Below are 22,127 nucleotides of genomic sequence, written 5' to 3'. Positions count from 1 at the left end.
GAGATTTTATAGGATGGTTCTTGGGCTGATGGATGACGCCAAGGCTGCAGGGAGCTGACCTGCCCTCTTCTGTCAGCCGGGATGTTTGATAAATGGAGGCGTTTGATGGTAAGCGGGAAGTTTGTGAGTTATGTGTGTTATTTGCTCAGGAGGACTACACTTCTGGGACATAAAGACAGACCTATAACTCATCTGCTTCATCTTTATCTGTTCTGGACCATGAAGAAAGTCAGGTTTAAAGCTTATTTCATTCTGTCTTTGCTTTCCCCTTGTCCCACCAGCCTGACTCCTTTTCCCTAATTAGGACTCCACAGAAAGCTTGGAAAGCACCTGTTTTTATTGTTTGTTTTTTGAGACGGGATCTCTCTCTGTTGCTCAAGCTGAGTTCTGTGGCTCAATCACAGCTCACTGCAGCCTGAAGTTCCTGGCTCAAGTCATTCTTCTGCCTCAGCCTCCTGAGTAGCTGGGACTACAGGTGCACACCACCACACCCGGATAATTTTTGATTATTTGTAGAGATAAGGTCTCACTATGTTGCCCAGGCTGGTCTTGAACTCCTGGGCTCAAGTGATCCTCCTGCCTCAGCCTCCCAAAATGCTGGGATTACAAGAGAAAGCACTTCTTGATGCCACAAAACCAGCCCTAGAGCCCTGCAGAATTTGCAGCATTTTCTCTTTAAGGTCTTCATATGTTGTGTGAAAGGAAAATAAAAAACTCAGGACCCCAATTCACTCTGCCAAAAAGGAAAAGAAAAACGTAAGCTGAAAGCTGAGTCATGCAAGAAGCTGTAAAGACAGGTTTTGTTCCTAAGCAGACAGCGACAGATAAAAGGTTCAATATCCCCACAAGTAGCTACTCAGTGTTCACCTCACCTTACGTAAAGTGCTGATTTACTGAGCGAGAGACAGACGTGTAATTGATGATTCCTCTATTTGCACCTTTTGCACATTTTCTCTTGCAACGTGTGGATTACCACACTCTCCCTCCTTCCCCTCCAGCCAGCTTTTCCTCTTTGAATATTGAAGCCCTCAAAATCATCTTTGGAGAAAGGCACAGGCCACAGACTGTTTCTGAGATTCTGCTTTTTTCTTCTGGGCATGTCCTTCACTTTGGCAAAATAAACTTCTAGATTAATTGAGACCTGTCTCAGATACTTTTTGGTTTACAGTTGCTAAGCCTGGCTCTTTCATTGAGAGAATGCTTGCCCCCACCACCCCCTGCCCTCCCGCCCGGCCCCACCACCAGCACCTCAAACTATTATATAAACATGCTGCTAAGAACACAAACAATTTCTGCATCCTACTGACAGCATTCTTTTATTTTTTTTATTTTTCGAGAGGAAGTCTTGTGCTATTGCCCAGGCTGGAGTGCAGTGGCTGGATCTCAGCTCACTGCAACCTCCACCACCTGGGTTCAAGCGATTCTCCCGCCTCAGCCTCCTAAGTAGCTGGGATTACAGGCTCCTGCCATCACACTCAGCTAAGTTTTGTATTTTTAGAAGAGACAGGGTTTCATCATGTTGGCCAGTCTGGTCTCAAACCCCTGACCTCAGGTGACCCGCCTGCCTTGGCCTCCCAAAGTGCTGGGATTACAAGTGTGAGCTCCCGCACCCGGCCAGCATTCTCTTGTTTATCATCTGCAAATGAACTAACTAACTCATGGCACAGAAGCACGTACTGAGTGAGACAGAACAGACTCTGCCATTTGCACCACCAGGAGCTTTGGTAGAATATCATCTTCCTGTTTTCTGTCCTAACAGATTTTCAGGCATGCGTTTAATAGTTTTACCAGTGAGAATCGGTTTCAGCTGCAAGTGACGAAAAACAAAATGGAGAAATATTTTTCTTTCCTACTAAGTCAGGTTAGTGGTGGGGAGCTGGGATGGTTCTCCACAGGATAAGGGGCCCAGCTCCTCCTAGCTTGATGCTCCATCCTGTGGGGCCTCAATCTCAAAACCCAAGCTAGTGGCATCTACATTCCAGGAAGCAGGATGGAGAAAGAGGCAAAGAAGAGAGCAAAGTTTCTGGAAGCTGCCATATGGCATCTTGCATATGTTGCATTAGGTGGAACTTTATGTCTGTACTGCCTTCAAGGGCAATGGGGAAATGTCTTTATTTTGGGCAGCCACAGGCCTTGCCCCCAATTCTATTACTACAGAAGAGGTGCTGAAATGGATTTGTGGATGGGGAGAAGCCATTAGCAGTCTACACAATAGAGGCCCATGGCAAAACTTTAAAATTCTAGAATATTCCTAGCAGAGGTGAGACAAGTAGTGACCGAAGTCCTGGTATCATTGTCTGGTCACATAACGGCCTGGAGATGTGCCAGCATACTTTGTGGTGTGGTGCTAACCCAGGATTTTGCCCTGGTTAAATTTTTCTTATATAAAACATTTCCTTTTCATTCTGATTCAGAAGGGTAACTTTCATTTCTGTTTTACTTTTTTTTTTGTTTTTGGAGACAGAGTCTTGTTCTGTCACCCAGGCTGGAGTATAGTGGTGCAATCTCACTCACTGCAACCTCCGCCTCCCAGATTCAAGTGATTTTCCTGCCTCAGCCTCCCAAGTAGCTGGAATTACAGGCACACACCACCATGCCCGGCTATTTTTTTTTTCTTTTTTTTTTTTGTATTATTAGTAGAAATGAGGTTTCATTATGTTGGCCAGCCTGGTCTTGAACTCCTAATCTCAAGTGATGCACCTGCCCTGGCCTCCCAAAGTGCTGGGTTTACAGGCGTGAACTACCGCACCTGGTCTATTTCTGTTTTATTATAACAGTAGCAGAAACACTCCTATTTCCTCTCCCCCATCCGATCACCAAGTGATTGTCAATTTTTCATCCCTCACATACCTCAAGTGTATCTACTTCTGCCTTCCACAGTCCTATGCTGGTCCAAGTCACATTGTTCTTTCACCTGGGCTATGACAAACACCTTCCTCTGCTCCTTCTCCCCACTCCAAATCCAGCGGTCTCTTGTACCCTCATCAGTTCACCTCTGGGCAGCCGGAGGGAACTTTCATTTTTAATTTAATTTTTATTTATTTCTAGGGACAGGGTCTTGCTCTGTCACCTAGGCTGGAGTGCAGTGGCATGATCGAATTCCTGGGCTCAAGGGATCCTCTTGCCTCAGGTCTGCCAGGACCACCCCCGCCCCCACCACCATCTGTGAGCCACACAGCCGAGCTTCTCAAGTCTCCCACCCCGCCCTGCTCTCGGAGCCTGCAGGCCTCGGCCTAATGGCAGCCCGAAGCGGGGCCTGGAGGTCGGTCCGCCCACCAGGAAGGTTGGGGGGTCCCTAGCCAGAAGGAGGACCCGGGAGAGGCTGAGGGGGACTCTGGCAAAGGATGAAGGGGACCCTGGCTGAGGCTGAGGCTGAGGGGGACTCAGGCTGCGGCAGAGGAGGATCGGGGGTGAGGGGGATCCGGGCTGAGGCTCAGGGAACCCAGGCTGAGGCTGAGGGGGATCCAGGCTGAGGCTGAGGGGGATCCAGGCTGAGGCTGAGGGGAACCCGGGCTGAGGCTAAGGGGGATCCGGGCTGAGGCTCAGGGGAACTCGGGCTGAGGCTGAGGGGGATCCGGGCTGAGGCTCAGGGAACCCAGGCTGAGGCTGAGGGGGATCCGGGCTGAGGCAGAGGCTGAAGGGGACCCCGACTGAGGCCGAGGGGTCCTGAGCAGGGACAGGACCCACCTGGAGCCAGCAGGGCCACTGGGAGAGGCACTGACCCAGCGGCCCGCAGCCGGCGTCATGGTGGCCTCCCACCGCGCGCTCCTCCAGCGCTCTGCTCCCTCCAGGGCGGAAGTCTGGGTAGAGCGTTGGTGACGCCATAACTGTGCCTGCGACGCCCTGTGACTGGCAGGAACCAGGTACTGCAGCCCGCACCTCCAGGGATGATCCCCTCTGGGCCCGAGAGCCTGGCCCACTGTCCCCGCTTCCCCAGGCCAGGCCGTCAAGGCGGGGGCTGGGAATGTCCGTGTCCTCAAAAGCGACCTCCTTTTTAAATTACCCGCTGGCCCAAAGGCAGGGAGAAGTGGAAGATCTGGGCCTGGAAGCGAGTGTCATGCACTTGACGTGACTGATGACTGCAAACTTTGGACGATTTTTTTTGGGGGGGTGGGGTGGGGGCGGAGATGGAGTCTCGCTCTGTTGCCCAGGCTGGAGTGCAGTGGCGTGATCTCGGCTCACTGCAACCTCCGCCTCCCGGGTTCAAGCGGTTCTTCTGCCTCAGCCTCCCGAGTAGCTGGGATTACAGGCATCTGCCACCACGCCCGGCTAATTTTTAGTAGAGACGGGGTTTCACCATGTTGGCCAGGCTGGTCTCGAACTCCTGACCTCAGGTGATCCACCCGCCTCGGCCTCCCAAAGTGCTGGGATTATAGGCTTGAGCCACCGTGGCCGGCCAGATGCTTTTTTTGTTGTTGGATTGCTCACCTGTATCTATCTGCCTCCTCACTCCCCCATCGATTTCCTACCCCTACCTCTACCCCTGCAATTCAATTAAAGTGCACTTTCTTTGGAAATTTTTCAAGATCTTTGAAATAATTGGAAACCTCTGGTCTTGCTATGCCATAGTCGCAAGTCAGTATGCTAGGACAGTGGTATGTGGAAGAAAAAGGCAGTGATGCTGGTGAAAGGGAATGCTGTCCATTGTGAATAGGGATTCCCCTCCCCGCCGGCCACCCCGAAACACAGACACACAGACTAGGCTTCTCGCAGTCTCCCACCCTGAGCGACTCTGGGGGTTTGCTGCTAATGCCAGAAACAGTACCCAACACGGGCTCCCAGTCTCTGCTTGTTTAAAGATGCATGAGATTCCAAATGAATCACTAAAGTAACTGGATTTGCGCCACAGCAAATAAAACAGGGAGTATGTCCTGTAAAGATGAAAACCTGCAGGACTTGCGAGACTTTGGATTTTGGCCACTTACCCTGGCGTGCCCTGTGTCATCTGAATGATTGCCAAGCACAGGGTTCTGACAGCGGCCTGGCCTTGAGATGGCCAGACCCAGAGCAGCAGCTGTGACTCACTTTTCCTGCCCTGCCTGGAAAGGGATTCGAGATACTTGCCACCTTCCCAGTAGTGATCAATACATAGAAAGTAACATCTCTAGGTCACTCTGAACTTCTTAAAATGGAAAATAAGAGGCTGGGCAGGATGGCTCACACCTGTAATCCCAGCACTTTGGGAGGCTGAGGTGGGCGGATCACTTGAGGTCAGGAGTTCGAGACCAACCTGGCCAACATGGCAAAACCCCGTCTCTACTAAAAATAGAAAAATTAGCTGGGTGTGGAGGAGCACGCCTGTAACCCCACCTACTCAGGAGGTGGAAGCAGGAGAATCGCTTGAACTCGGGAGGCAGAGGTTGTGTGAGCGGAGATCATGCCACTGCACTCCAGCCTGGGACAAGAGTGAAACTCCATCTCAAAAAAACAAAACCCGGAAAGTAGGAAACTCTCCCCAAACAGTGTTACATGGTGACTTGTGCAAAACTGACTCTGCACCAGAGAGACTAGACTGCAGCTTTCCAGGCAGGGACAGCGTCTATGAGGTCTCCAGTGGCCCAATCTGTTGCTCCCGTATTACCTGGTGTCATGTAGGGTGAATGACAGCTGTTGTTTTCCACGTGTTCCTGACAAAAATAACCCTTCCAGCCACTCACCACGAGCCTGACTGGTAGAGACTTTAGCAATGGGGAAATACCACAGACTGTCCCATCAGGACAATGCCAGGCCTGCAGTCCCCAGAGGCACCCACTTGCTTACCCAAACCCCAGACATTTCATTTAAAAGCAGAAGTGAAAGGAAGACCAGGTTCCTGAAAGGGTTATTTTGACTTAGTCTGGCTATAAAAATGCTATTGGCTGTTATTTGGCATGGCCAAAGTGCACCCAGAATGTCTTCTCTCTCCATTCAGTGCGCGCATTACTTTGGCTAAAGGAGGTGAGCAGCCCTCTGCCCTTCCAGAGCAAGCATGGAGCAACAGGATCAGAGCACGAAGGAAGGGGTGAGTGTGTGGTTCAGGGAAAGGAGCCAAGAGCAGGCTTGGTTGCCAGGGCCTGCTCAGCCTTCCTGGAGAGTGGCTGGGGGGCTTCTGGTATTGCAGAGGGAACTCTCTGTTGCGAGGGATTGTGGTGGGGATAGGGGGAACGTCTTGCCCAACAGGTGGTCTTTTACAGGGAGGAGAGAGGTTTAGAGACAAATGTTCTGCGGAAATCATTCTACTGGAACAGCCTTTAAAAGTGGGATCTCTAACTGCATGGAAGAGACCCAAAGGATTAATTTGTCCCCACTTGTACCAGACATGTTAGCTGCAAAATCCTTATATGTTTGGCGAGATGTTTCGCTCTGCTTTTGGCTTCAGGGCATTTAATTAACCTTTTCGGCGAGTAGCATTGCTGAGCTGCATGAAAACAAGATAAACTCAGAAAAGGTGTTGCTAGATTTGAATTTAGTTCAGATCTGTCATGTAGATTTCCTGCCTTTTAGATACTGAGGCTCCCCTGTTTTCGTGAACTCCCACAACATAATTGCGGTTTATTTTCTAGATTCCCTTGACTGAGGAAAATGCATAACGTCAGAAAAGAAATATTGACTGATTAACAGTTTAAAAGAACTTGTATTTATTCATCTCGATAACATGTTTATAGTTGGAGTGGAGGAGGAGTGGTGCACAATTTTGCAAAATAGCATTTGTTCAGGCATGGATGTGAGACCCTCGCCATAGGCAAACTGGAAACATGCTCTGTACCACACAGATTTTGTTTGTTTGTTTTTGAGACGGAGTCTGGCTCTATCGCTCAGGCTAGAGTGTAGTGGTGCGATCTCAGTTCGCTTCAACCTCCACCTCCTGGGTTCAAGTAGTTTTCCTGCCTCAGCCTCCTGAGTAGCTGGGATTACAGGCGCGTGCCGACAAGCTCAGCTAATTTTTGTATTTTTAGTAGAGAACGAGAGTTCACCATGTTGTTCAGGCTGGTCTCGAACTCCTGACCTCATGATCTGCCCACCTTGGCCTCCCAAAGTGCTGGGATTATAGGCGTGAGCCTGTAGCACCTGGCCTATAGAACATAGATTAAGAGTGGGTCTTGGGAGGCTGAGGCGGATGGATGACCTGAGATCAGGAGTTTGAGACCGGCCTGACCAACATGATGAATCCTCGTTCTCTGCTAAAAATACAAAAATTAGCCAGGCATGGTGGCAGGCACATGTAATCCTAGCACTTTGGGAGGCCAAGGTGGGTGGTTCACCTGAGGCTAGGAGTTCAAGGCCAGCCTGGCCAACATGGTGAAACCCCCATCTCTACTAATAATACAAAAATTAGCCAGGCGTGGTGGTGCATGCCTGTAATCCCAGCTACTCGGGAGGCTAAGGCAGGAGAATTGCTTGAACCTGGGAGGTGGAGGTTGCACTGAGCCAAGATCGTACCATTGCACTCCAGCCTGAGCAACAAGATCAAAACTCCATCTCAAAAAAAAAAAAAAAAGTGGGTCTGGGAAGTAGTGAAGCAAGAGCGGCCGCAAGAAACAGACTTCTCGAACACTGAACCCGGGAAGGAAGAGGTGGTTATTATCACGGCCTGGGAGCGAGGCTTGATGTTTTGTCTAAACGGCCAAGCTCCCCTAACAAAGAGAAGCTCTGCCTTTATACAGGCTTACACTCTAGATATTACACATGAAAGAATCTTAGGTTTACAGCCTTAGAAATTACAAGTGAAATGGTCTTGGGTTTACAGTTTTAGGAATCACATATGAAAGGGTCTTGGGTTTACAGCTTTAGAAATCACATATGGAAAGGACTTGGGTTTACAGCTTTAGGAATTACATATGAAAGGTTCTTGGGTTTACAGTTTTAGGAATCACATGTGAAAGGGTCTTGGGTTTACAGCTTTAGGAATTACAAGTGAAAGGGTCTTGGGTTTACAGCTTTAGGAATCACATGTGAAAGGGTCTTGGGTTTACAGCTTTAGGAATCACATGTGAAAGGGTCTTGGGTTTACAGTTTTAGGAATCACATGTGAAAGGGTCTTGGGTTTACAGCTTTAGGAATTACATGTGAAAGGGTCTTGGGTTTACAGTTTTAGGAATTACATGTGAAAGGGTCTTGGGTTTACAGCTTTAGGAATTACATGTGAAAGGGTCTTGGGTTTACAGTTTTAGGAATTACATGTGAAAGGGTCTTGGGTTTACAGCTTTAGAAATCACATGTGAAAGGGTCTTGGGTCTCCGGATGGAGGACTGGGGTGGGGGTTTGATCTTGTTTAAGTAAAAACCATGTCTTCCGGAGAGATTCCCCCATACCACACCTGCTATCTTATAGGAAGGTGATTTAAGAGGCGCCAGTCGGTTAGCCTTTTCTTCTATTGAAATGCCATGTGGAGGTCAAGGGGGAGGTGATCCCAGATGCCTGGGTCTCCTTCCTCAGTAGAAGCCCCCAGGATTCATTCCTGCTCCATCCTATTCTAGCTGTGGCAAGTTCTTTAACTCTTCTGTGCCTCAGTTTTCTCATCTGTAAAATGGGAGTAATAACCATACTGCCTCACAGGGTGCTGAAGCAATTAAATGAGACAATGCATGTAAAGGACCTGGCACAGAGTGAGTCCCCCGTAAATGTTAGTATTTTTCTTTTCTTTTCTTTTCTTTTTTTTGGCACAGAGTCTCGCTCTGTCACCCAGGCTAGAGTACAGTGGTGCAATCTCGGCTCACTGCAACCTCTGCCTCCTGGGCTCAAGCAGTCCTCCCACCTCAGCCTCCTGAGTAGCTGAGATTACAGACATGCACCACCACACCTGGCTAATTTTTGTATTTTTAGTAGAGTCAGGGTTTCACCATGTTGGCCAGGCTGGTCTAGAACTCCTGACCTCAAGTGACCCACCCACCTTGGCCCCCAAAGTGCTGGGGTTACAGGTGTGAGCCACTGCGCACAGCCATGGTAAATGTTACTATTTTTAAATTCTTTAGAGCTGGTTTCTACCACCTCCGCATGGTTGCCATTTGGTGCTGGCTAACGCTTTGTGGTAGGAACTGTCCTGTGTGTTACAGGACGTTTAGTAGCATCCCTGGCTCTACCTCTAGATGCAGCAGCACCATCCCCCAGGAGTGATGACCAATGTCCCCGAGAGGACAGAATCAACTCCCAGCCCTCAACTGACAGTCACCGCTTTGGAGTCTACTCAGCCCCTTCACCTGAGTTATCTGGTTTTTCTCACAACTAAGAAAACGTTAGACAAATCAAGTGTTATCACCTCCATTTTAATTTTATTTTGTTTTATTTTATTTTATTTTGAGACAAAGTTGCCTAGGCTGGAGTGCAATGGCGCGATCTCGGCTCACCACAACTTCGGCCTCCCAGGTTCAAGCGATTCTCCTGCCTCAGCCTGCCGAGGAGCTGGGATTTCAGGCATGCGCCACCACGCCTGGCTAATTTTGTATTTTTAGTAGAGACAGGGTTTCTCCATGTTGGTCAGGCTGGTCTCGAACTCCCGACCTCAGGTGATCTGCCCACCTTGGCCTCCCAAAGGGCTGGGATTACAGGCGTGGGCCACCGCACCCAGCCATCAACTCCATTTGTAGAAAAGAAACGGGGGTGATGAGGACTTAGGTGTTCGGGGGTCAGGGAGGTCCTCTGCTGTCCAGAGAAAGGCACGTCTGTCATGTCCCCCGTGTGCAGCTGCAGAAAGGATTGGAAATACCCCCATGTGGCAAGCCCTGAAACTGAGCAATACATTGCGAAAGGCGATGATTCAGATGGCCACATGCCGGAGGCCTGGGCTGACCCCAGCTGCCTGCTGCCTCAGCCCTCCGGGGAGGGAAGCCTCCTCTGGGCCAGCGGGATGAAGGTGGAGATGGGCTTTCGGGAAACCTCCTGAGAGCAGCCGGCAGCTTGGGGCGAAAGCCAGGGCATGCTGGGCTTCCTGGAACACTCCAAAGGAAACGATTCCAGTGTTCTGTAAGAATCCAGGAAATTGTTAAGTGCAGCCAGGAGGGGATGTAGCAGCCAAGGAGAAATACGGGGGCAGGTGAAGGCCACAGAGGCTGCGCGGCCTGGGGAGAAGGGCGTCTGGCAGTGTGTGGAGCCAGCTCCCTGCCCCGCAGTGGCTGTGGGGCAGTGGCCTTGCCGGCCTTTTCTCTTCTGTTTCTCTCTTTTTTCTTTAATTTTGAGACATGGTCTCACTCTGTTGGCCAGGCTGGAGTGCAATGGTGGGATCAGAGCTCACTGCAGCCCTGAAGTACTGGGCTCCAGCAATCCTCCCACCTCAGCCTCCTGAGTAGCTGGGACTGCAGGCGTGTACCACCAAGCTTGGCTGATTTTTAAATATTCTGAAGAGACGGGACCTCATTCTGCCCAGGCTGGTCTCAGGCTCCTGGGCTCAAGCGTACCTTCTGCCTCGGCCTCCCAAAGTCCCTGGATTGTAGGCCTGAGCCGCTGCACTCAGCCCGGCTTTTCTCATATGTAGAGGGAAAAGACTGACATCTCTCAGATGTGCACCAACGACTTTCTGTCAGGAAAAAAAGACTCTTGGCCTGAAAGAAAAAAAAAAACAAAATGGATTAGAAAAAAAAAGATACAACAAGGTATTTTACAACTACATAAGGATTGAGGGCCAGGTGCAGCGACTGTCGCCTATAATCCTATCACTCTGGGAGGCCGAGGCAAGCGAATTGCTCGAGCCCACAATTTTGGGACTAGCCTAGGCAACATGGCAAAACTTGGTCTCTACAAAATATACAAAAATTAGGTGGGCATGGTGACGCATGCCTGTAGTCCCAGCTGCTCTGGAGGCTGATGCGGGAGGACCGCCTGAGCCTGGGAGGAGAAGGTTGCAGTGAGTGGAGATCGCACCACTGCACTCCAGCCTGGGTGACAGAATGAGACTCTGTCTCAAAAAACAAACAAACAAAAAAGATTGTTGAATACAGTTCCCCACCTCAATAAAAAGATGCCAAAGTGCTTTGGAAAATAAAGACACATTTTTGTGGAGTGGCTCCAACAACTAGTTGAGTGTCCTAGAGCAAATGACACCCCTCTGTGCTCTCTGGGTCCTCACTGATATTCATTTGTAATTAATGGATTAATCAATTAACCCATTTGTAACACCTACTACAGACCAGGCATGGTCCTAATTGTTCTACACCTGTGAACTCATTTATTCCTGTGGTGGTATCATTATCCTCATTTTTTTTTTTTTTTTTTTTTTGAGGCAAGGTCTGGCTCTGTCACCCAGGCAGGAGTGTAGTGGCACAATCACGGCTCATTGCAGCCTCCTTGGCTCAAACGATACTCCTGCCTTGTATTTAAATTTTTATTTTTTCGAGGCTGCGTCTCGCTCTGTCACCCAGGTTGGAGTGCAGTGGTGCGATCTCGACTCACTGCAACCTCCACTGCCTGGGTTCAAGCAATTCTCCTGCCTCAGCCTCCTGAGTAGCTGAGATTACAGGCACGTGCCATCACACCTAGCTAATTTTTGTATTTTTAGTAGAGGTGGGGTTTCACCATATTGGTCAGGCTGGTCTTCCTGACCCCATGATCTGCCTGCCTCAGCCTCCCAAAATGCTGGGATTACAGGCGGGAGCCACTGTGTCCAGCCTCCTGCCTTGTTTTTAATTTTTTTTTTTTTTTTTTTTTTTTGTAGAGACAAGGTCTCACCGTGTTGCCCAGGCTGGTCTCAAACTCCAGGGCTCAAGCCATCCTCCTGCCTCAGCCTCCCAAAGTGCTGAGTTTATTGGCATGGGTCACCACACCGGGCAGATTATCCCCATTCTAAAGGGGAAGGAACTGAGACACTGAGAAGTTCAGGAAGTTGCCCAGGGCCACACAGCCCAGCAGAGCCAGGCTTCGATCCCACGCTCCTGGACTGCAGAAGCTGTCCTCCAAACCCCCACAGCAATCCCTGCCCCTCCCACTGCCTGTTTGTGAAACTGAGTTCAACAGTATGATAAAGCGACATAGCTTCAAGTATTGATCATTCATGAGAGCTAACTACTCCAGGGGTATTTGCATTCTGACTGGAGACTCCTAACAAGAAAAGGTTTTGAACTGAAATAGTGTCTCTCTGACAGTAGAAACTTCAAGATAGATTTCTAAGGGAGATGGTTTGGGCTTCCTTCCCAGTGACCTTGAATCACACCCAGTCAGAAGGTCAGCCTTGAGGAATGTTGACCTAAAAAAAGAAACTGAAGCAAAATTAATATAGAGTATATCGGGGCCAAGGTTGAGGACTGTAGCCCTGGGAAACACTAGAACATACTTTGGAGAGCATAGAAGAGGTTCAATGTTTTGGTTGTTTTTTTCTTTGTGTTTTTTTTTTTTTTTAATTGAGATGGAGTCTTGCTCTGTTGCCCAGGCTGGAGTGCAGTGGCACGATCTCTGCTCACTACAACCTCCGCCTCCCGGATTCAAGTGATTCTCGATACCTCAGCCTCCCGAGTAGCTGGGACTACAGGTGCGTGCCACCATACCCAGTGAATTTTTTGTATTTTTAGTAGAGACGGAGTTTTACCGTGTTAGCCAGGATGGTCTCGATCTCTTGACCTCGTTATCTGCCCGCTTGGGCCTCCCAAAGTGCTGGAATTACAGGCATGAGCCACCACGAAAGGCCTGAGATTCAAGTTTTTAAAGAAACAAGGACAAATTAGGAGAGGAGTGATAACAAACATTGTGTGTTAGGAATTCTCACTGGTTTAGAGAAATTACATTGCTTAGTGATGGGCTGTCCATTGCTGATGTAGAGTGTGTGCTCTGGTGTCTGGTACATGGCATTGTTAGGCTAATGTACCGCTACGTGGTGGCAACACTCAGTGTAGAGTCCACATAGCAGGCAGATGACTTAGCTCACGCGGGAGGAAGATGTGACTGCTGCCATATTTCAGTGCTTTGCTGGACTGGTCATTTAAAGGGGTGTACATCCCTCAAAAAGTTTCTTTTCTTTCTCAGGGTGGTTGTATTACTAAAGTCTCAAAATGTTTGCTGTATTATGAAAGGCAGGAAGCTGGTTTACTGACAGCATGAGGAATGTGATTTCTGGTTTCTCCCTGAAGCACAGCTCAGAGTCATGGCAACCTCCTTAGCCTCTAAGGCGAGACCCTCCTGGTCACTGCTAGGGGTCACTGGGGCTTCTCATTTTAACAAGCTGGCCGGAGATCCACACATCCTCTTCAGCCCCTCCCTCTTCCTCATGCCCTAATCCAGCCCAGTACCAAATTCATTTTGTTCCCCCTCCTGGAAAGCAAAGAAGGAAAGAAAGAGGACTTAAGCCTTCTTTCTATTATGTGCCTTTTAAAATATAGTACTGCATCTTTATCGAGAATATAACTCAATACCATACAGTTTCACCCCCTAAAGTACACAGGCCCAGGCTGACACTGTGGCTCACACTTATAATCCCAGCACTTTGGGAGGCTGAGGCGAGAGGATCGCTTGAGACCAAGAGTTCAAGACTAGTTTTGGCAACATAGCGAGATCCTGTCTCTATAAAAAATTTAAATAATAGCCTGGCGTGGTAGTTTACACCTGTAATCCCAGCACTCTGGGAAGCCAAGGCGGGTGGATCACTTGAGGTCAAGAGTTTGAGACCAGCTTGGTCAGCATGGTGAAACCTCATCTCTACTAAAAATACAAAAATTAGCCAGATACGGTAGCACACACCTGTAATCCCAGCTACCTGGGAGGCTGAGGCAGGAGAATAGCTTGAACCCAGGAGGTGGAGGCTTCAGTGAGTTGAGATTGCACCACTGCACTCCAGCCTGGGCGCCAGAGCCCGTCTCAAAAACAAAAATAAGTAAATAAAGCATACAGGGTGGACGTGGCAGCTCACACCTGTAATCCCAGCACTTTGGGAAGCTGAGGCAGGAGGATTGAGATCAGCCTAGGCAACAAAGCGAGACTCTGTCTCTACACACACACACAGTACATGTTAATATATAAAAGTATACAATTCATCACCAAAGTGAAACAAGTCAGGCACGGGAAGACACGCACCGAGTGACCTCACATGTGGAATCTGAAAGAAAACTCACAGAAGCAGAATAGAGTGGTGGTTGCTGGGGGCAGGTGGTAACGGGGCGATGCCGGTGAAAGAGTGTAACGTCTCAGTTCTGCACGGTGAATCTATTCTGGGGGTCTAATTATGGCTTGATGACTATAGTTAGTAATACTGCATTGCATACTTGAAATTTGCTTTAAAAAGTAGATTTTGGTTTTTTTTGAGACGGAGTCTCACTCTGTCGGCTGGAGTACAGTGGCGCGATCTCGGCTCACTGCAATCTCCTCCTGGGTTCAAGCAATTCTCCTGCCTCAGCCTCCCCAGTAGCTGGAACTACAGGCGCATGCCAGCACACCCAGCTAATTTTTGTATTTTTAGTAGAGACAAGGTTTCACCATGTTGCCCAGCATGGTCTCTATCTCTTGACCTCATGATCCACCCGCCTCAGCCTTCCAAAGTGCTGGGATTATAGGCGTGAGCCACAGCACCCAGCCACAAAAGTAGATCTTAAATGTCCCCACCACATACAAACACACAGGTAACTATATGAGGTGATGGATATATTCCTTTGCTTGATTGTGGTAATCATTTCATCTTGTATAAATATGTCAGAACACCGCCTTGTACACCTTAAATATACATAAGTTTTATTTGTTAATTATACCTCAATAAAGCTGGAAAAATTTAAAAAGAAAGTATACAATTCAAGGCACGTTTACAGAGTCGTGCAGCCATCACCACGGTCAATTCTAGAACATTTTCGTCATCCCTGAAAGAGGTTCCGTACTCATTAGCAGGTATTCCCACTCTCCCATCTCCTTCCCCAAGCCCTGAACAACCATTGATCATTCTGTCTCTGCAAATTTGCCTATTCTGGACATTTCACATTAAATAGAATCAGACAACAGATGCTCTTCGTGACTGGCCTCACTTTCTTAATGTCTTCAAGTTTTGCCCACTTTGTAGTATGTATCAGTACTTCATTTCTTTTTTTGTTAATTTATTTTTTATTTAATAGGGACAGGATCCCACCATGTTGCCCAGGCTGGTCTCGAACTCCTAGGTTCAAGCGATCCTCCTGCCTCAGCCTCCCAAAGTGCTGAGATTACAGACGTGAGCCACCATTCATGGGCCAGCACTTCATTTCTTTTTATGGCCAAGTAATATTCCAATTTATGGATTGACCACATTTTATTTGTCTATTCATCAGTCAGTGACCACTGAGGTTTCTACTTTGGTGTTATAGTGCTGCCAGGAAGATTTGTTCAACTTTCTTTGTGGACAAATATTTTCATTTCTCCTGAGTATATACCTAGGAGTGGAATTTCTGGCTCATATGGTAATTCTGTGATTAACTTTGGGAGGAATTGCCAGACATTTCCAAAGTGCCTGTACCATCTTACAGCTCTACCAGCAATGTAAGAGGATTCCAATTTTCTCCACATCCTTGTCAACTCTTATTGTTACCTGTCTAAAGTGTGCACATCCTAGTGGGTGAGAAGTGGTATTTCATGCTGATTTTCATTTGCATTTTCCTGATGGGATATCAAGTCCTTTTAATTCACATCCTCAATAGTCCTCAAAGCTGGCACTTTTAACCCCTACCGTGGCCCGTCCTGTTACCCAGGTGCCCGTCTGCTGTCTCCTGGCCTCTGCAGTAACCCCCTCCTTGGTCTCCCTTCTGCTCTGCATGTAGCAGCTGAAGTAGTTTTTTAATTTGTTATTTATTTATTTTTTGAGATAGAGTCTTGCTCTGTTTCCCAGACTGGAGTGCAGTGGCGTGATCTCAACTCACTGCACTCTCCACCTCCTGGGTTCAAGTGATTCTCCTGCCTGAGCCTCCCTGGTAGCTGAGGCTATAGGTGCGTGCCACCATGCCTGGCTCATTTTCATATTTTTAGTAGAGACAGAGTTTCACCATGTTGCACAGGCTGGTCTCAAACTCCTGACCTCAAGTGATCCTCCAACCTCAACCTCTCAAAGTGCTGGGATTATAGGCGTGAGCTACTGTGCCTGGCCCGGAGTAATTTTTTAAAAGTTCAAATCCTTCCACCCCATGCCAGGGCTACAGAGCACATGAAGAGAACAGGCAGAGTGTGTACGGAGTGAATGCCCAGTCTGTTCTGTGACCCTGACCCCGGCTTGCCCTCCTTTCCCCACACTGACCGAATTCCAGATGCTCAAAGGTTCTGAGCTCCACCTGCCTCAGGCCTTCGAATATTCTGTTCCCTTTTTCTCGATCATCCTCTTCCTCCTCCTCCTCCCCTCAGCTGAAATGTTGCTCCCCAGACCTCTCTTTTTAATCACTCCTGTGATTTTCTTCATAGTGCTTCCTACAGTTGCCGTTTATTACATTATCATGTAGTTTTTTCATCTGTGTCTTTACCATTGGACAACAGTCTGCGGGGGGCAGCTGTCTTGTTCACTGGAGGGTACTGTGCTTCCTGGAGCCCAGTTGGCTGGCCATACATATTGAAGGCAGTTGGACCAGCAGGGTTAGTGAGGACCCACCCAGAATTACTTTGCTACTCCCAGGAGAGTGAGCCATGATTCCTACGGGGTCCACAGAATGTGCCTTTGGCTTGAATTCAGGGAGGAAGGCAAAGAATGGAGGGTGAATTGAGTGCTCTATGCTCAGAGACTCTGTGGCCTGATCATTCAGTCGCTCTGCTGTCTCCTCCACGGTCTCTCTGATCATTTTTGCTGGGATCCCATCAAAACAGTCAGGGAGCTGGCTCTCCATGGTGCTTGGCACAACCCCCGACTCTGGGGCATGAACCCTGGGAACAAGCCAGCTCCACCAGCTGGGCCGTGCTTGTTGACTGTGCTGCTGGCCAGAACCCCACCCCGGACCTTGAAGGACTTCAAACCCCAGGCCTTTATCATCAGACTGAGGGAGTGGTCAAGAGCTGCGCTTGGCTGTGTGAATGAAGCTGGTTGCAGTTTTGTCTTACTGAGAAGAGAATTAGAAAAGACACTTTTTTTTTTTTTTTTTTTGAGATAGGGTCTTGCTTTGTTGCCCAGGCTGGAGTGCAGTGGTGTGACCATAGCTCACTGCAGCCTTGAATTCCTGGGTTCAAGTGATCCTCCCACCTCAGCCTCCTGAGTAGTTGGGACCACAGGCATGCACCACCACACCCAGCTAATTTTTAATTTTTTTTTTTTAGTAGAGACAGGGTCTCCCTATGTTGCCCAGTTTGGTCTCAAACTCCTGGGCTAAATCGATCCTCCTACCTTAGCTTCTCAAAGTGCTGGGATTACAAGCCATCACACCCAGACAGAAGAGGTTTTTTTTTGAGACAGGGTCTTGCATTGTCACCCAGGCTGGAGTGCAGTGGCGCGATCTCAACTCACTGCAATCTCCACCTCCCATGCTCAAGTGATCCTTCCACCTCAGCCTCCTTTGTAGTTGGGATTACAGGTGCGCATCACATCCAGCTAATTTTTGAATTTTTAGTACAGACGAGGTCTCACCGTGTTGCCCAGGCTGGCTGAGAACTCCTAGGCTCAAGCAGTGCACACACCTCAGCCTCCCAAAGTGCTGAGATTACAGGCATGAGCCATCATGCCCAGAAGATAATTTTTTTTTTTTGAGACAGGGTCTCACTCTGTTGCCCAGACTGGAGTGTAGTGGCAAAATCTCGGCTCACTGCATCCTCCGCCTCCCGGCTTCAAGCAATTCTCCTGCCTCAGCCTCCCGAGTACCTGGGATTATAGGTACTTGCTACTACACCTGGCTAATTTTTGTATTTTTAGTAGAGACTAAAATAGTGTAGTGTGTGTGTAGTGTGGGCATGTGTGTGTATGTGTGTAGAAATGGGTTTCACCATGTTGGTGAGGCTGGTCTTGAACTCCTAACCCTTGACCTGCCCGCCTCAGCCTCCCAGAGTGCTGGGATTACAGGCATGAGCCACTGCACCTGGCCCCAGAAGATAATTTTTTAATCAGCATTTTCTTCCCTTTCTCCTCCCCACTCCCACCCCTCTCTCTTTGTCTGTAACAAAATAAAGCAGTAGAACAGCTATTGGGGAGGGGTTTGTGTTTGTTCGCCACTGTATCCCAGCACTTAGAGCAATGGCTGCTTCACATTGTATGTTGAATGATTGAATGGATGAATGGATGAGTGAATGAATACCCACAGTGAGTCAGATGAGAGGTGAGCCGAGGTTATCGTGTGTGCATATGTGGCGGGTGGGGGTGGGTGGTATGTGGTATGTGTGTGTGGGGTGTGTATGTGTGGTGTGTGTGGGCTGTATGTGTGTATGTGTGGTGTGGGGGTGTGTGTGGTGTGTGGGTGTGCGGTGTGGGTGTGTGGTGGGGTGGATGTATGTGTGTGGTATGTGTGATGGGTGTGTGTATGTGTGCATATGTGTGTGTGTGGGATGGGCTCTGTGTGTGTGGTGTGTAGGTGGGTATGTGTGTGGGGCGTGTGGTATGTGTGTGGGGGTGGGGGGCATGTAGGGGTTGGGGGTGTGTCTGTATGAGGGTTAGTGTGGGTGTGTGTATGTGTGTGTGGTGTGTATGTGGTATATGTATGTGGGGGTGGGGACGTGGGTGTGTATGTGTATAGTGTGTGTGGGGTGTGTATGTGTGTGCAGTGGGGGGCATGTGGGGTGTGTTGTGTGTGTACATGTGGGGGGCATGTGTGTGTGATATATGTGTGTGGTGTGTGTATATGCGTGGGGGTGTGGGGTGTGGGTGTGTATGTGTATGGGGTGTGTGTGTGTAGTGGGGCATGTGGCGGTGTGGGGTGTGTATATGTGGGGAGTGTGTGTGTATGTGTGTGGGGGTGAGGTGTGGGTGTGTATGTCTGTGGGGTGTGTGTACATGTGGGGGGAAGTGTGGGGATGTAGTGTGTGTGTATGTGTGGTGTGTGTATGTGTGCGTATGTGTGTGGGGGGTGGGACGTGGGTGTGTATGTGTGGGATGTGTGTGTGTCGGGGTGTGTGTGAGGGTGTGGGATGTGTAGTATGTGTACATGCGGTTGTGTGTGTAGTATGTTCATGTGTGTGTATGTGCATGTGTGTAGTGTATAGTGTGTGCATGTGTGTGTGTAGTACATGTGTATGTATTTTGTGTGTGTGTGGTGTGTTTTTGCTTTTCACTAGGGCTCCCTGCAGGTGCTGCTCTGCAGAGATTCACTTCATCCTGTTTGGGGACCGACAAGGCAGAAGTGATCATTGTCTCTCTCCCTGTCCGGGCTCCTCACTTACCTCTCTGAAGACATCCTCTTTAGGCTGAGCACAGGGGCTCATACCTACAATCCCAGCATTTTGGGAGGCCGAGGAGGAGGATCGCTTGAGCCCAGGAGTTTGAGACCAGCTTGGACAATATAATGAGACCTTGTCTCTACAAACAAATTAAAAAAAAAAAGCCAGGCATGATGGTACGCACCTGTAGTCCCAGCTACTTGGGAGGCTGAGGTGGGAGGAGCACTTGAGCCCAGGAGGTTGAGGTCTCAGTGAGCTATAACGGCACCACAGCACTCCAGCCAGGGCAAGAAAGCGAAACCCTGTCTCAAAAGAAAAAAAAAAAAAAAGATTCTCTGTAGATTTAGATCCAGTGGGATAGTGCTCAGCTTGTCCCTGGAGGGCCGAGCATGAACCTGTATCACCTGTGAAAGGGGACTCTCCATCAGAGGAGATGGAAGAAGGTCCTTCGATGACAAGTCAGAGAGCAGCGTCCCAAGCTCTCTCCGACAGCAGATTCACCTCTACAGCTAGACCTGGTCATAATTAATCCTGGCAAACACTGCAAGGGAGTGTGATTGTCCTCATTTTAGATATGAGGAAACTGAAGATCATAGGAATTAAGCTGAAAAGTGGCAACGGGTAGATTCAAAAATGAGGTCTGTAGATTTTCAGCGCACAGCTCTTTCCATGTCTGTCTCCTGCTCTTCATTACGAATGAATTTCCTCTTGTCATTAAAGATTGAAAGGAATTTAGTTAAATAACTAAAATTTTCCTTCTTTTTCTCTTTGATTTTCTGGTAGTTTATGTTTGAGATAGTGCAAGAGCTAATTTGCTACGGTTGACAAATGCCACCATGTGACAGGAATATCACAGGAGCAATTCAAACATTAGCTGTAGCAGCTGCAGAGAAGCCGTTAGAGAAGTAGGTTTCAGCTTCTTTCTTTTCCATTTTTTATTTTGTTTTTGTTTTTGAGAGGGACTTTCACTCTTGTTGCCCAGGCTGGAGTGCAGTGGCGTGATCTCAGCTCACCGCAACTTCCTCCTCCCGGGTTCAAGCAATTCTCCTGCCTCAGCCTCCCAAGTAGCTGGGATTACAGGCATGTGCCACCACACCCGGCTAATATTGTGTGTTTAGTAGAGATGGGTTTCTCTATGTTGGTCAGGCTGGTCTCAAACTCCTGACCTCAGATGATTCGCCTGCCTTGGCCTCCCAAAGTACTGAGATTACAGGTGTGAGCCACTGTGCCCAGCCAGTTTCACTTCTTTCTGATCCAGTGGTTCTCAGATGGGAGCACTTCCCCGCCAGGGGACACTTAGCAATGTCTGAAGACGTTTGGGTTGTCACAGCCAGGGAGAGGGTTGCTCTGGAATCTGGTGGGTGGAGGATGCTGTAAACATCCTGCTGTGCTCAGGACAGCCCCCATAACAAAGAAATATTGGACCCCCATTGTCAGAAGTGCCGTGGTTGAGAAAGTCTGTTGTAACTCAAGGTGTGTTGAGGGTAGGTTTCAAGGTATTCAAGTAGTTTCAAGACCACGGATCTTCAGATTCTGTTACATCTTTCTATGAACTGAAGTAAAGCAGGAGGGCCCTGGAACCCTGGAGCTGCTTCCTGACCTAAGCCGTGATCTCTGCAGAGGCTGACGCTTGTGCTTGCCCTGGCAACCCTGATAGCTGCCTTTGGGTCGTCCTTCCAGTATGGGTACAATGTGTCTGCTGTCAACTCCCCAGCAATAGTAAGTCACTGTGGTGAGCAAGATGTGGGGAGGGTGTTTGGAGCAGTCGTTGCTTGGGTGACTCTGGCCAGGGAGGGGCTGCTCATGCAGTGGGTCTTCAAGCAAAGGGAGACGGAAACACCCCTGGGACACAGCACAGACCCGAGGGAACTCAGACACGGGGCCCTTGGGATGGGCCAGGTCTGGCTGGACACACAGTGGGCCGGGCTCCAGGACAGGGCTCAGATCTTCTGTGACCTTGTGGTTTAGAGGGAATCCGGAGGGGCCAGGGGTCTCCTTTTTGGCTGAGAAATACCCAGGGTGGTTTGCTGGTCAGAGGCTTCCCAGCCCTCCCTGTGGTGCCCGCCCTGCTCGCTGCTCAGGAAGCTTTGTCCTGCCTCCCACTCCCACCCCCCGGTGAATAAGGTTGGTCTCTGTGCACTATTTCGTTGGGTGTCCTAACAGCTGATGTTCTTCCTGCAAAACCGGATCACATTATTTCGGTGTTCTGTTTTGCTCTGTCTCCTAGTACATGAAACAATTTTACAATGAGACCTACCAGGAGAGGACTGGTGAATTCATGGAAGACTTCCCCTTGACGTTGCTGTGGTCTGTAACTGTGTCCATGTTTCCCTTTGGAGGCTTTGTCGGATCCCTCCTGGTCGGGCCCTTGGTGAATAAATTTGGCAGGTAAGGGAAGGGGAATCTTTAATTCCCTGAAACTCATAGACCCCCATCAGAGCTAAAACATAGGCCTACCACTGAAATCCTTACCATGAGACTAGGATAATAACCACTGTGGTCATTGTTCTTTTCTTTTTTTTTTTTTTTTTTTTAATTCGAGTTGGCCAGGCTAGAGTGCAGTGGCACAATCTCACCTCACTGCAACCTCTGCCTCCCGGGTTCAAGCCATTCTCCTGCCTCAGCCTCTTGATCCTGGGATCACAGGTATACACCACCACACCCAGCTAATTTTGTATTTTTAGTAGAGATGGGTTTTCACCATGTTGGTCAAGCTGGTCTCAAACTCCTGACCTCAGGTGACCCACCTGCCTTAGCCTCCCAAAGTGCTGGGATGACAGGGGTGAGCCACTGCGCCTGGCTGGTCATTTTTATTTTGTAATGGGGTCAGAAAAGAAGACCAGACATTGTCAGTGTTTGGAGACCTAAGCAGGGTCTCATGGGTTAGAAGCAGGGGTGGCCTGGGATCTGCAGGCTCTCGGCGGATCCAGAAGGAGCCTTATGCG

At 48.9% G+C, this 22,127-nt stretch overlaps 1 protein-coding gene across 3 annotated transcripts in view; it reads left to right on the top strand.

Moving 5' to 3' along the window:
• Window positions 1–5,699: 5,699 nt before the first annotated feature.
• SLC2A5 (solute carrier family 2 member 5) overlaps window positions 5,700–22,127 on the top strand; it is a 37,370-nt gene continuing 20,942 nt past the window's right edge. The window contains exons 1-3 of one of the 3 annotated variants that reach the window (XM_012473699.2): window positions 5,874–6,001; window positions 20,803–20,901; window positions 21,410–21,570. In XM_012473699.2, coding sequence (XP_012329122.1) covers window positions 5,969–6,001; window positions 20,803–20,901; window positions 21,410–21,570 — 293 coding nt within the window. In that variant the 5' untranslated portion in view covers window positions 5,874–5,968. Of the gene's footprint in view, window positions 6,002–20,802; window positions 20,902–21,409; window positions 21,571–22,127 lie in introns of all 3 variants that reach the window. The other 2 variants (XM_012473700.3, XM_012473701.2) reach the window with 2 other exon arrangements.

Source organism: Aotus nancymaae, unplaced genomic scaffold (genome assembly GCF_030222135.1).
Source record: "Aotus nancymaae isolate 86718 unplaced genomic scaffold, 86718_ANA_hifiasm-v0.15.2.pri h1tg000053l, whole genome shotgun sequence".
Taxonomy (NCBI): Eukaryota; Metazoa; Chordata; class Mammalia; order Primates; family Aotidae; genus Aotus; species Aotus nancymaae.
This window is presented reverse-complemented; position numbering and strand designations above follow the sequence as displayed.